The 12,302-nt window shown below is 39.8% G+C and overlaps 1 protein-coding gene across 1 annotated transcript in view; it reads right to left on the reverse strand.

Moving 5' to 3' along the window:
• slc23a2 (solute carrier family 23 member 2) overlaps positions 1-12,302 on the reverse strand; it is a 39,024-nt gene continuing 26,722 nt past the window's right edge. Inside the window, exons 7-16 of the mRNA XM_079348155.1 lie at positions 10,883-10,971; positions 10,533-10,603; positions 9,410-9,591; positions 8,503-8,623; positions 7,507-7,663; positions 6,685-6,832; positions 6,471-6,576; positions 5,536-5,803; positions 4,921-5,016; positions 1-4,776 (exon numbers count right to left, since the gene is read on the reverse strand). Of these exons, the coding sequence (XP_079204281.1) occupies positions 4,499-4,776; positions 4,921-5,016; positions 5,536-5,803; positions 6,471-6,576; positions 6,685-6,832; positions 7,507-7,663; positions 8,503-8,623; positions 9,410-9,591; positions 10,533-10,603; positions 10,883-10,971 (1,516 nt within the window). The 3' untranslated portion in view covers positions 1-4,498. The remainder of the gene's footprint in view (positions 4,777-4,920; positions 5,017-5,535; positions 5,804-6,470; positions 6,577-6,684; positions 6,833-7,506; positions 7,664-8,502; positions 8,624-9,409; positions 9,592-10,532; positions 10,604-10,882; positions 10,972-12,302) is intronic.

The following is a 12,302-nucleotide window of genomic DNA, read 5'->3' on the forward strand; positions in this document are numbered from 1 at the left end:
TGCATTCATTCAGTAACATCTTATTAAATTGGTTTAGGAACAGGGCATAAAACATTTTGTTGCTACAATATGTTTACACAATTTCTCTTCCAGAAGATTTAGCAAACTTAACTCCATTAAATATACATTTTTATTCTAATTATTATCATTTTTACATCTATTTAAAGTTTTTCAGCTTGGTCGCTCATTTGTACTGGTATTGTGTTAACATGGACAGAAAGCAATGTTAGAGTAAAAAAATACAATATGAAAAGGTCCTAACAGAAAGATTCCACCAAACCACAGATTAAATGAAGGATCAAAATGTATTTACTTCTTACAGAAAAATTCAAACAAAATGGTGCGATTCCAGCATGACTTAAGATTCAAAGTTATGATCAGTTTCTTACAAATATTCGCTTGCAAAAACATGAAACGATGTATAAAAAACAAACATTGAAAAGATAAAACACTTAATACATCAAAGCATATTCTTCAGGTAGAAACCCCTTCAAAATAACTGAAAGGGATTGATGTCTTTGTGTTCTACACCAAATGTCCACCTTCCTAAGAGCCTCCTGTTGGTTACACAGACTTTCTGTAAATCCAGTCAGAAAACCATCAGGGCGAGAGTCTGGGCTTTGAGATCCAAAGTGTTTGTACTGTAACTGTAGACAAAGTATGTTCAAAACTGGACAGTAAAAGTTAGGAACAAGAGGAAGCTGCCTTCAGACATAAAGACATCCAATGTTCATGATAAGGCAGGTCCATCAGCTGCCGATGACTTCAGTCAGGCTCTTAGTAAGGTGGTCAATCGTCGGTGTCTTCTCCTACAGCCAGAAACATTAACAGTAAGAAACCAAGTTACACATGGGAGCACACCAATATATTATCACTGCAGCTCTTTAGGTTGGGGTGAGGGGTTAAGTCGAGAGTGTGGAGCAATGAGAGAGGATGTGATGGGAGAAGTAAGTGCTGGTTGTAAGAACATGACACTGATGACAAGGTCATGGAATATGCGTGCGATTCAAATTTGTGCATGTGCATTCACTGCGAGAGATACCTCTCCCTGAACTTGGCCTGATTGACACCTGCTCAGGCAGCGAGGTCACGCCGTGTGGGCAAGGGATCTGGTGTGTCATTAAAACACTGCATTTTATTAAACAGCGACCTGTCCTGAGCATAGCCAACCTTACCAAGCGGAAGGATTTAGATTTACAGTTTCTGCTCAGATCATTGGTCAAATCTTTGTGACCTGTCACAGATGTCTACTGATTTCCTTGTTGTTAGCCTGATTTGTTGTGGATGGGAGCCCTCAAGTTTAGACAGATTTTTGTCTCACTTGATAAAGGTTGGGCCAATCACAACAGTTTATTTGGTATGGGACGGGTGTTAAGAGACATTGAGGTATTCTAATTCACAACCTGTGGAAAGTTCTGTATCCACCATCATGTACAGTACATGTAAGTATCAAACTCGATAGTAGTTGATGCTCCATACAAATGGAAAGTCAGACTGCTTTGTCATCTCTCGCCAAACTTCCAGAGGAATTATGAGTTGGAAGATGGAAACAGCTACACTTTGATAGCTGTGATTTCGATGTACTGAAATATATAACTGTTCGAATTCTATAAAAATAGGCCACCACTTGTGCTCTCATTTCAAGGAGTCAAAACCTCTTTTGAGACCCTTTTTTGGTTTCAGTGTGCGATGCAGAGCTCAACTATTTCTTATTCCTCGTCAGTTAAGTACAACAGGCTAGGTAACTAGAAGAACACAGCGTAGCATAGCATAGCACCACAGTCTGTTAATATGTTAGACTTTGAGCACTGTCCTAAGTCAACATATGGCACACCATTTGCTTAAGTATGACCTTTTTCAAAAGAGGAATCCTACTGTTTTGATGTGGGGACAATATCTGAATATCTGCCCTGACTGACTAAGCTATCCAGTTTAAGATTGAAAAGTGTTTTCTCTTCTTGTTAAAAACATCATGTTATAAAAGGAATGAGATAGATATATTAGAAATTATCGTTAGAAAAAGCTGCTGAGCACCGACTATAGCCGAGGCTGAGGGTGGAGGAGCAGCTGTTAATCTTCACACTGACCTCTACAAGCACAAGTAAACAAATAAATATACTTTCATCATTGTGCAACAGACACATAAAGCGGCTTTAAGCAATCATTAAACATTTACTCTCTCATAAATAAATAAATAGCTTTAACCAAAGTTAGAAAGAAAATTTGGGTGACATTTCAAATTGCTTATACTTCTGGAAGAGTTTTGGTATAGGGTAACAAAACGCAAGAAGAAATTAAAAGAATTTTGATGAATTTGATTCAGTGAAAATCTAAACTAGGCTAAATATTTACGAGTAATTGTCTTTTTTTTTTGCTGCTGCTCATGATTTACTTTCTACATTTGCAAAGATCAAAATGCTGTAAACATTTCAATGGCATATTTTTAATTAGCTGTTTGTTTTTTATCACCAGAGGCACGCAGTGAGGTCAAATTAGAAACTTGCTCTTAACGGTCACTCCTGGGTTCATAAGAGTAAAGTCTGCTGATGCTCCAAGACTTTCTGTGTCTCATACAAATTCACCCAACTAAAACCAGAATTGAACAGCATCAAACATTAGCATGTCACTGAGTGAAGGAGATAAAAGTGGGAAGCGTACAGCTGACAGAGAACGAGAGAAGAAGTAGGAATGTAAGGGAAAGTCATCAATACAATTAAAATAGTAAAAAATGATGACATCATTAAAATCATGAAAGGCTGAAGCCAAAATACTCACTACATCTTATTAAACAATAGAATGACATTAACCCACCCCCAACCCTTATATTTAAATACTCTATATGCAAACGAAACCACCACCCTTGTATATTAGGATAATAATGTTGTGGCTTACTGAAAACCCATATGGGAACACCAAGTGATTTTGGATAGTGGTGGGGATATATTATCTATGTTGCAGCCTTGCAGCCTTGTAAATCCTACATTAACACACATTCCTCCTAAAAGCAGGGGAAAAGTGACGGCTTAAAAATGAGAGAAGACCTACACAAAGCTCAGAAATCTTTGCAGTCACATGAGGATAAACATTTAGAGGAAGACTCTGCAACTATTTGACCTTCATTTAACAGTTTCATTTTGATGGTAAACTGACCCGTAAAGGGAGATGGCTGCCTTTTTTCCCCATTTCGACTCTGATCTGCTCTTGCATTATGTACTTTGGCTCTTGTCGGTGTTATCCTACTAGTAAAGTATGTCATGCTTTACAGGGCTACTTCTGGAAAAAAGCCTAGGGAAACTCCTCCTGTTGACTACCACACTCTCCATACTAAGAATACTGAGCCAAGTCCAGAGGAGAAGAGACAGAGGAGGATGTTGATGGAGAAAATCAATAGAAAAAATGAGAGTGAGAGTCTGCACCAATCACGGACTGGCAACCGGAAAATAAATCTTATATCATGTTGAAAAAGGCCACGTCTGTGTTACCGGGAGCCGTTAATGTATGAAATGATCAGCTGTTATATGGGAAGTAGAGACATTACTAAATTCCTGTATTGGTATGCAAGTGCATCTGTGTGTAAGAGGAGATGATAAAAAATATAGCAGAGCAGTAGTTCCAATTTCGGTAAACAGTTAAAGTCTTATTTGACGGCAAATGAAAGAGGGGCTTTTCAGCACTGTATGGCAGAAAGAGGAAATATGACGTGTAGCATGAGATGAGCAATGTTTTGGTAAACGGGTCTCTGAGGAGTTTCACTGAAGAAACAGGGGCATGCAAACTGTGGAGTGACATTCTGGTTTTAACTCAAGAGGCAGATAGTGCAAAAAAAAATAGTAATTCACAATCACTTTGCATGAGTAAGGGCACCTGTCAAACCACTTCCATCAATCTGCATCACCTGACGTGCATCGGAGTGCTCAAGCTAGTTTTTATGAGGCTTTCGGTGTGCGAGCATGTGTGTGCTTGAGTGAGTATCTAATGTGGTTGCATAAGGCAAATTACTCATATATGACATTTTGCATAAATCCTCAATTGATATGATAAAATCGACTGTGCTTTTAGTAGTATCGTACTAAGGCAGTTTAAGTTAGTAGTGATCATACCACATTCAGCTAAGATTGTTTTTGTACGTCCGTCTATCTCATCTGGATTAAAGTGAAAAAGCACAAACCTGCTTTTTCTTTGTGCACACACATGAACACACACCAACTAACCTCCGTGAGAGGACATCTTCTATATCATGCTGTGACTTGCTGGAGCATGCTTTATATAGCATAGTGAGAAGTGGGATAAGATTGACACAAGCTAAAGAAAACACACTGGTGGTTGGGGGTGGGGGGTGGTGGCTTGGGGTGGGTTCGGTGCATCAAATTTTCTTCTGAGTAATCTTGAATCCTGCACCACTCCTGTCCTCCACTCTCCCATCCTTTTACTTAGTGTCCCATCCCTTGCTCCCCGAATTCAGCCACTTTTAAATTTTTTGTCAAAAGCAGCCCGGTGGCTATACCCGACTCTCCCCCGCTGCTGTGCCTCCCTCCCCTCTGGTTCCTCCGCCCTTCATCACATCCCCATGTCCTGTTCTGCTCCTGCAGGCTTCCCGTAGCCTTCCCCACTGGTAGCCGGTGAAGGCTGGGCTGATTGGGATATACTTGAAGATAGCGTGTCTGTTGATGAAGTCCATTCCAAATGGAAGATCATAAGACCTCATCCCCTCCAGTTCTGCTGCACTGAGACCAGTGCCTCGTTTCAGCTTCCTGATGCCTCGTTCTTCAGCAGTACCTGGAGAGAAAGGGAATATAAATGAGTTACCTTAGATCCAACGTTAAGAAGAGCAAATATACATACAAGCTAATATTAAACTCTGAAGCACTGTGACTTTAGGAATGAAAAGTGCTCTACAAATAAAATGTATTATTATCTTACCAGGAATAGTGTTGTCCAAAATGAAGGCGACAGAGCCTCCGACAAACATGGCAGTGGTGAGAAGCACATTCAACACTTGATCAATTCCGACTATGCCTGTGAAAGGTAAAGAGACCTCGGCTGAGTAACTGACTGAGAAACAAATATGTTGTCATTTGTATGACCAGTCTGTGGTTTAAAGGTTTAGACAAAAGTTGATATTATGATTCACTCACAGACCAAATGTATATCACATTAGTCTATTTGCATTCAACACCTATTATCAGCTCAGCTAGCTTCAAACCACAGCAGAGGTGACAAACAAAACAAAAAGGGCCCATCGAGGCGAGGTGAGTTGAGTCACCAGTATCTGCAGTTGAACTAGGCATTAGTATGTTTGATGAATAAATTCCTTTATTATGTTTTCAACTTTAAAATGCACCATGTTCCATCATACTTGTAATGAAGCAGGTACAGATGTGAACAACAATCTGCTCCAAGGCCAGAGAATCTATAGTGGCTCATTTATTTTAAATGTATTCTTTCCATCACAGGTAAATGCGCCAACAATTCTTCCTTTAAGCTGATACTGAACTCTAGATTGTTTACATGTAGGGTTCTTTCCCCTCCACTCACCTGTGACCAGTGGGTTCTGTTTGAGGTAGCTTGGCAGCATCAGACCAAAGAAGATGGAGAAACCCAGAACAAAGAGGTTCCTGGAGGAGTTAAGGTCGACAAACTGCAAGTTGGACAGTCCCACCGCTGTGATCATACCAAACAGGGTGCAGAAGAGAGCTCCCAGGACTGGGTCAGGAAGAGACGCAAACAAGGCGCTGAATTTACCAATGAGCCCTAACAGCAGCATCATGGCAGCCCCATACTGAATCACACGTCTGCTGCCAACCTGGAGGACCAATCAGGGAGCAGAAAAATTAGAGCAGGTCAGAGAATTGAAGACTTAATAGGAATGGTTGCTGATGTGAATGCAAAGAACCGGAGGTTCAGAGAGGTTAATTCTTCTGTTATAAATGTGCTAATAAATAAAGAAGACTTAACTTCCACTCCAGCCTCTATGTCAGTGATTTAATTTGAAATTATGTCAAAGCCTTAGTTCTTAAGTTTATATATGTATTTTTATATACTGTATGTTTTCTGTAAATACTGTATTTATAAAAAATGTTTTGTAGTTGTTTTCAGTGTTGCAGCATTACTGGTTTAAAATTTGGTTTGGTTTTAAATTAGAGGTTATATACAAAGAAAGTAAGGCAGCATTTTTCATTGTCATCTGTTAGAGGCTTGGCATTGTTGCTTAAAAAGGGAATGACACAAAGAATGATTAATGAAAGTATTTGCACAGTGCATTTCTCCTGAATGACTTCATCTGAGACAAGTAGTTTGATTATTTCAACATGTAAGCCTGTCAGTAAAATAACTTTTTCTTGTTAATGGCCACAAGCAGAGGAGAGCAGTGTCATGGTAAACATTCATCAAACCTAATCTAGAAATGAAAACATCTCCAAACACAAGTCAGCATAAAGATAAAATGCTAAAGAAGTTCAGGTGTGTGTTACCTTTGTGATCCCAAGGACACCTATATTTGGACTGGACGAGGTGGAGCCATTTCCTGTCCCAAAAAGACCGTCCAGAACGCAGGAAATGCCTTCTACAAATATCCCCCTTCACAGACAGCAGGAAAACAAACTTGTTAAAGTATATTTCACACATGAAATCGTCAGTGCTTAAAACAAAGTGACAGATTAGACAGAAAGAAACAAGAGAAAATACCTATTGATGGCATGGATCGGGGGTGGAGGAGCACAAGACAGACGTGCACAGGAGTAGTAATCTCCAATAGATTCAATGATGCTTGCCACCACCGCGCTCATCATGCCGATCACACCCGCAACTGTGACCGTAGGAAGACCCCACTGGACTGTGGTAATTAAACATGAAACATGGGTCAAAGATAAGAGTCAGAAAACATATCAAAATGAAAATCTCTCCTCTAAATATTGATTCATTATACTAGATGATACACAAACTAATTTGTTTCACTTTGGATTGATTGGTTTCTTGATAAACCAACATAATGTTTAACCATGGGTTGATAAGTATTTAGAAATATAATCATGTAAAAGTGCTCTGTTCACCAAATGGAACTTGGAATATTTCTGCACTATTTCCTGCCAATAGACTTCACTTAGAGGGGCTGCCAAGGGACATTAGTGCCTGCCATAAAGTGCAACACAATGGAGCAATTTATCCATCTTAGATAACAACACCATTTTTAAGTAATTAAGTATAGAACAATCCCCTCGCTCGACTGACAATTACACATCTCTGGTACTCTAGTTCTTATGAACATGCATTTATTGGATTGATTTGTCCACTTTAATGTAGGTCTTCTGATTACATATTTTATTATCTAAATTATTAGATTACAACATGAATTAAAACCATTCTTTTCATTTGCTTAAGTGAAAAACAAATTCACTGACCAAAAATAAAAGTTGTGTCCAACATCTTTCTACAGCCAGGGTGGTCACATATTACTGTCACAAAACAAACCATCAAGCTCTTCCCTTTCCTCCTCATTCACACACTTACAGGGATACGGGATCTTAAACCATGGTGCGGCCGTTAGGATTCCTTGTCGTGCATCTGTGCGGGCGTAGTAGCCATACTTTTCTTTCTCCGGTGGGAAAACATCCGTGACGGTGAAAATGAAGCACAGCAGCCATGACACCAGAATGGCCATGATGATCTAAATGCAGAAGAAAATAATACACATACAAACTTTAAGACAAATGAAGTGAGCGTAGTAAATGTGGAGACTGAAATCACACAGCTGCAACAATCAACGATCGTTGAGCGTCAATGTGCACATGATCTCTTTTCCATCATTATTGCAAACTACATCCAAACATACAACTCCTGTTTCTTCCATAAATAAATGATCTCTCATATCAACGTCAAGGTTTCTTTATCCGTCTCCCTGGGGAGAAATTTGTGTTGGATACTGGGAAATTTCTGCACAGATAAAACATGAAACAGTATACAAAATATTAGAGAAGTTATAACTGATGTACAAAACACACATGTGGTGTGCTCGACAGTGTAAGGAGTGTACGGAGCGGTACACAGTATACTGAAGAATGACAACTGTAAGCATTATTCATGTCTTTTACAATCATATATTTTACATTGAAACGTGTTATCTTTTAATCGTGTTTGCTGGTCTCACGCCCTCCTCCCAACTTCAGCTTACACACCTACATGATAAAGAGATCATGAACCCTCGCTGACTGAAAACGCTGCTTTGTAGCACAGTCCCCAGGAGTTTATGTTTGAATCTTAAGAAGGACCCAGTCATTGCAATGGGAAGCCTTCACCAGCAGAGGGCAGAAAAGGACAGATTTACACTCTGTATAAGGGCAGTCATAGGGAAATCATTTAAACCTCTTTTTGAGACAACAAACTATTTGGGTGACAGTCTGTGGTGGGTGAAAGATTCAATTGAAGAAAGGAGAATATTTACAAAGGACTCTGTGCAAAACACACCAAGGTGAAGTGTGTACATGCTTTTATGAGCAGTCTACTTACAGGAAACATTTTGAAGATCTGCAGCCTGTAGGAAGTCCAGCCTTTTTTGGCTTTGTATACCGGCAGAGGGAAATGAACGTTTCTGGCATACTGAGAGAAGAGCAGCACCAAGAAGATAGTTCTGTGGACACAAACACGTATCCTCAATTTAATAGATCACAGTCCAAAACAGATACTTTAAGGTTTATTCACCTGTGAGAGAACAGTTCTGTAGGACAAGAGCCATTTTGTCTTGTCTATGTCTGACAGGGACCCAGGAAGCTTCACTGCCAATCAATTATCTTAACTGCCTTAGAAAGTGCAAATAAGTGGCAATTACCAGCACAAATCATCCGTCCCTGTGGAGCGAGAGGAGACGCCCTCCAGCTACAGTGTAAACATCTGCGACACAGCAGGAACTGACGTCACCCCCCCTTAACAACAAAGCTTTGGAGTGAATCTTCCCCGATAAGTCAACACTCAATACAGTCAAATAATATTTAACCAAAGAGCTGCTTTGTTTCCTGCTCTTTATTAGAGAGAATTAGCTTCTGTTCTCTTTTTCAAACTAGTGCCCCCGCCTCCCCAAATCTTTTGTCAATGAAACACAGGCTATAAAAGATATCTGTTCCTCATGAACAGAGAACAATGGCTGTGTCCGGTGTTATGTGCTCCATGGTGACAGGTTTTCATGGCAGAATAAAGTAGTAAATAGAAACGAGTCATACAACTTCACCAACATGACCCACTACTGCTATCCTTCTGTATGCTCAGTATTTTCCATAAAACACATTTAAATTGACATGTACTCTTAGGCACTACTACATTATGTTTGTTTGGATGGCTCTCAGAAGGTCAACGTTTGCCTGTAAAAGTGATCTTCTTGACACTTGAAAGTGCATTTCGTTACATAACAGTTTGAACTTACAGCATTGCGATGCCCCAGTGTTTTCCTGCCCTCTCTCCGGCCGCCTGGAAACCAGACAGGCCAATGAGGGTCACTGTGGGGGTGATGGTTAGAGGTCCAATGTATTTAAGCAGGAGCCCAGGAAGCCCCAGTGCTCCTATGCACACCTCGATCAAGGAGGACACGATAATAGCCCCTTGGATCTGACAAAACAAAAACATGACACAGAAAGGGGGGTTAGACTCAAACAGGGAGTTTCCTTCTTGAACACTGATAAAGTTTTATGTTCAGGCTCAGAAGAAGAATACAACACGATGTGGATTTTAATGACTGAAGGTAAATTTAGGTTAAACACTAACTCATCCTTTTGTTAAAAGCCACATATTGGTCGCCTACATCATTTTGTAAAGGAGAAGTCCTGCCTCACAGGTGGGAATAAAATGCTTCTGCAAGCGTTAAAAGAAGTTATATCATCTTTATCAAATATAATATTACATTCAGATAACTTCAGGCAAAATAAGCACTGGCATCTAAGAAGATATTTGAAAGAATGAGTCCAGCATCCCTAAGTAACATGTCCACTCAGTCACATTGTAAGGCTGCTTTGCAGTAGAAATAACTTGACCTTTATGATACATTTCCTAAAGAAGAAGAATCTGAATAAAACATGTTTTAACTTTTGTTCAATAATATGTGGAATCATATATGATTTAAGAATGTAAAAAAACAAGGAGCAGCTTATTGACATCATGGTTTGTGTTTAATTTGATACCTCCTGAGAGATAATCCTGTTTGCTGTGTCATTGTGTTCCCTTTTGTCAACTTGTATCACCAGCACGTTCCTCCTGCCCTCAGCCCGTTGATGTTCCCCTCAATAATTCAATTGAGCTTGATTGAATTTGGTCTTTTTCGCTCGTCACGTAAGGACAATTACTCAACTGTCTGGCGCATACGGAGAAAGGTTAATTCAAATGAACAGCTCCAGTCACATAAAAGCAAAATCCCTGTGGCCATACTTGAACAGTGATACTCTTATTTGGCTTTCTATGGCCATGACATATTTGGCTTGTTGATCCATAAAATATCCTTTTTTCTGCTAGTCGAGACTTAAGACTTGGTTTCGCCTCGTCTTTTCTTGACTTACCTCTCGTATCCTGGGGTGCCAGATGTGCTCAGTGTGGAAGAGCTCTGTGCTGTTAAAATCTGGAACTAGTGCTGATGGAAAAAAAAAAAAAAAAAAAAGATGGGGAGATGTGAGATTAATTAGACCACTGTGTCAATCATGACTCTACTTGTGAATATGGAACAGCCAAATAAAAAACCCCAGCTAATCCTATCTGAGGCCTGTTAAATACTCTGCCATCTTGTCTGCCTTCGACGCAGAAGGAGTTTGGATGAAAGAAAGAAAGATCTAATAATCCACAGTTTGCAATTTGAACATTATATCAGATCGACTTCTCTGAATAGAATGATGAAAGACGGAGGATGGTTTACCTGTGTTGTTACACTTCCATTTGTCCAGTGATAGGATGGCTCGGGCCGGTGCGAGAAAGGCAAAAGCACTGGCCTGGAATAGAGGCAACCTGAGGACAACAAGGTATAGAAATGGCAGTCTGAAAAAAAATCCACACGATTCTACCACAACAGGATTCAGTAACATGAGTGTGGGTTGTAGAATTCATGATAATCATTCCTCATTATTCAACTTCTTTGAGGATTATTTTCTATCTTTCATGTAAGAATCTGGCCGGTGTTTTGTTGAGTAACATGTGCTCAGTTTCAAACAGATGGAGCAATATGTCCACTTCTGGCTGTCACTGATTTCCCTTCCTCCCCCCTTGTCTTCCTCTTTCACTCAGAACCACCCTGGACTGCTCATGCATGTTGATTTTCTGCAATGGTCATTTTAGAGCAATAAAGATAACGGCCTGCCTCGCTCCGAACTACAGCCGACCTTTAAAAACGACGGCTGTCATGATTGGTCTGTACGGCAGAGGGACATCACGAGATGAGATCAGACAAAAACAGAATGAATAAACTGTAAGGACGTTACATCAGTGAAAATGCCAAGGACAGAAATAGTTGTGTGTGAATGAGTCAGAAAAGGGACAGAGGACATTTGTTTCCTTATGAAAGAAGAAGTGAAGATTCATACTGGAACCATAAGCAGTGCACCTGCTTGTTTTATAACTGGGAGACACCTGCATGCTGACTCTGAACCAAACTCCAAGGAAGAAAAATAAGAACACAACGAAGTCTAGTCATTGATCCCCTTTTTCTCTCTCCTTTCCTCTTTTTTTTTTCTGAAGAGACAGAAATAACAGAGAGAAGAATAGACACATCTGTGTCACACCAAATGATGAAGCAAACATCACATGGCATCTGAAGCAGTGATTAACTAATGTACTAAAATCCACCTTTTTAAGCATGATTATTATTGATATGTAATTCAATATATAATATGATTGGAAAATAATGAACCTGAAGTTGTTGTCTTCTTCCTCAACTATTAAAAGACACCACAGATAGTAGCAACAACCCTTAAGCTCCTATAGCTGGTGAAAGAAAAGGAAACTAAGCAAGAAATACATTTCTGCTTTCACGATTTCTATTAAGTCATCAGCTCAGGTCATGTACTGGGTGTCAAGAACAACTGCAGGTATTGTGTCTGTCTTGGGTTTGTCTGAATGAGGTGATTTGATAAGAGCAGCAGCAGCTGCCTCAGTCCAGGAGCAATAATGAAACGCTCAGAATCTGCTGGGTCATGATGGAAAGATTACCGGTAGGTTTATATCGAAACAAGAAGACCCTTTTTATTGTAGAAAAATACAACCTCGGGCTAACATTAGCTCGCTGTCAGACATATTTATAAGAAAACTAGAGAACAGGTTAGCTCCAGCACCATTTCATTGAT

The sequence above is a fragment of the Symphodus melops genome (assembly GCF_947650265.1).
Source record: "Symphodus melops genome assembly, chromosome: 1".
NCBI classification, from domain to species: domain Eukaryota; kingdom Metazoa; phylum Chordata; class Actinopteri; order Labriformes; family Labridae; genus Symphodus; species Symphodus melops.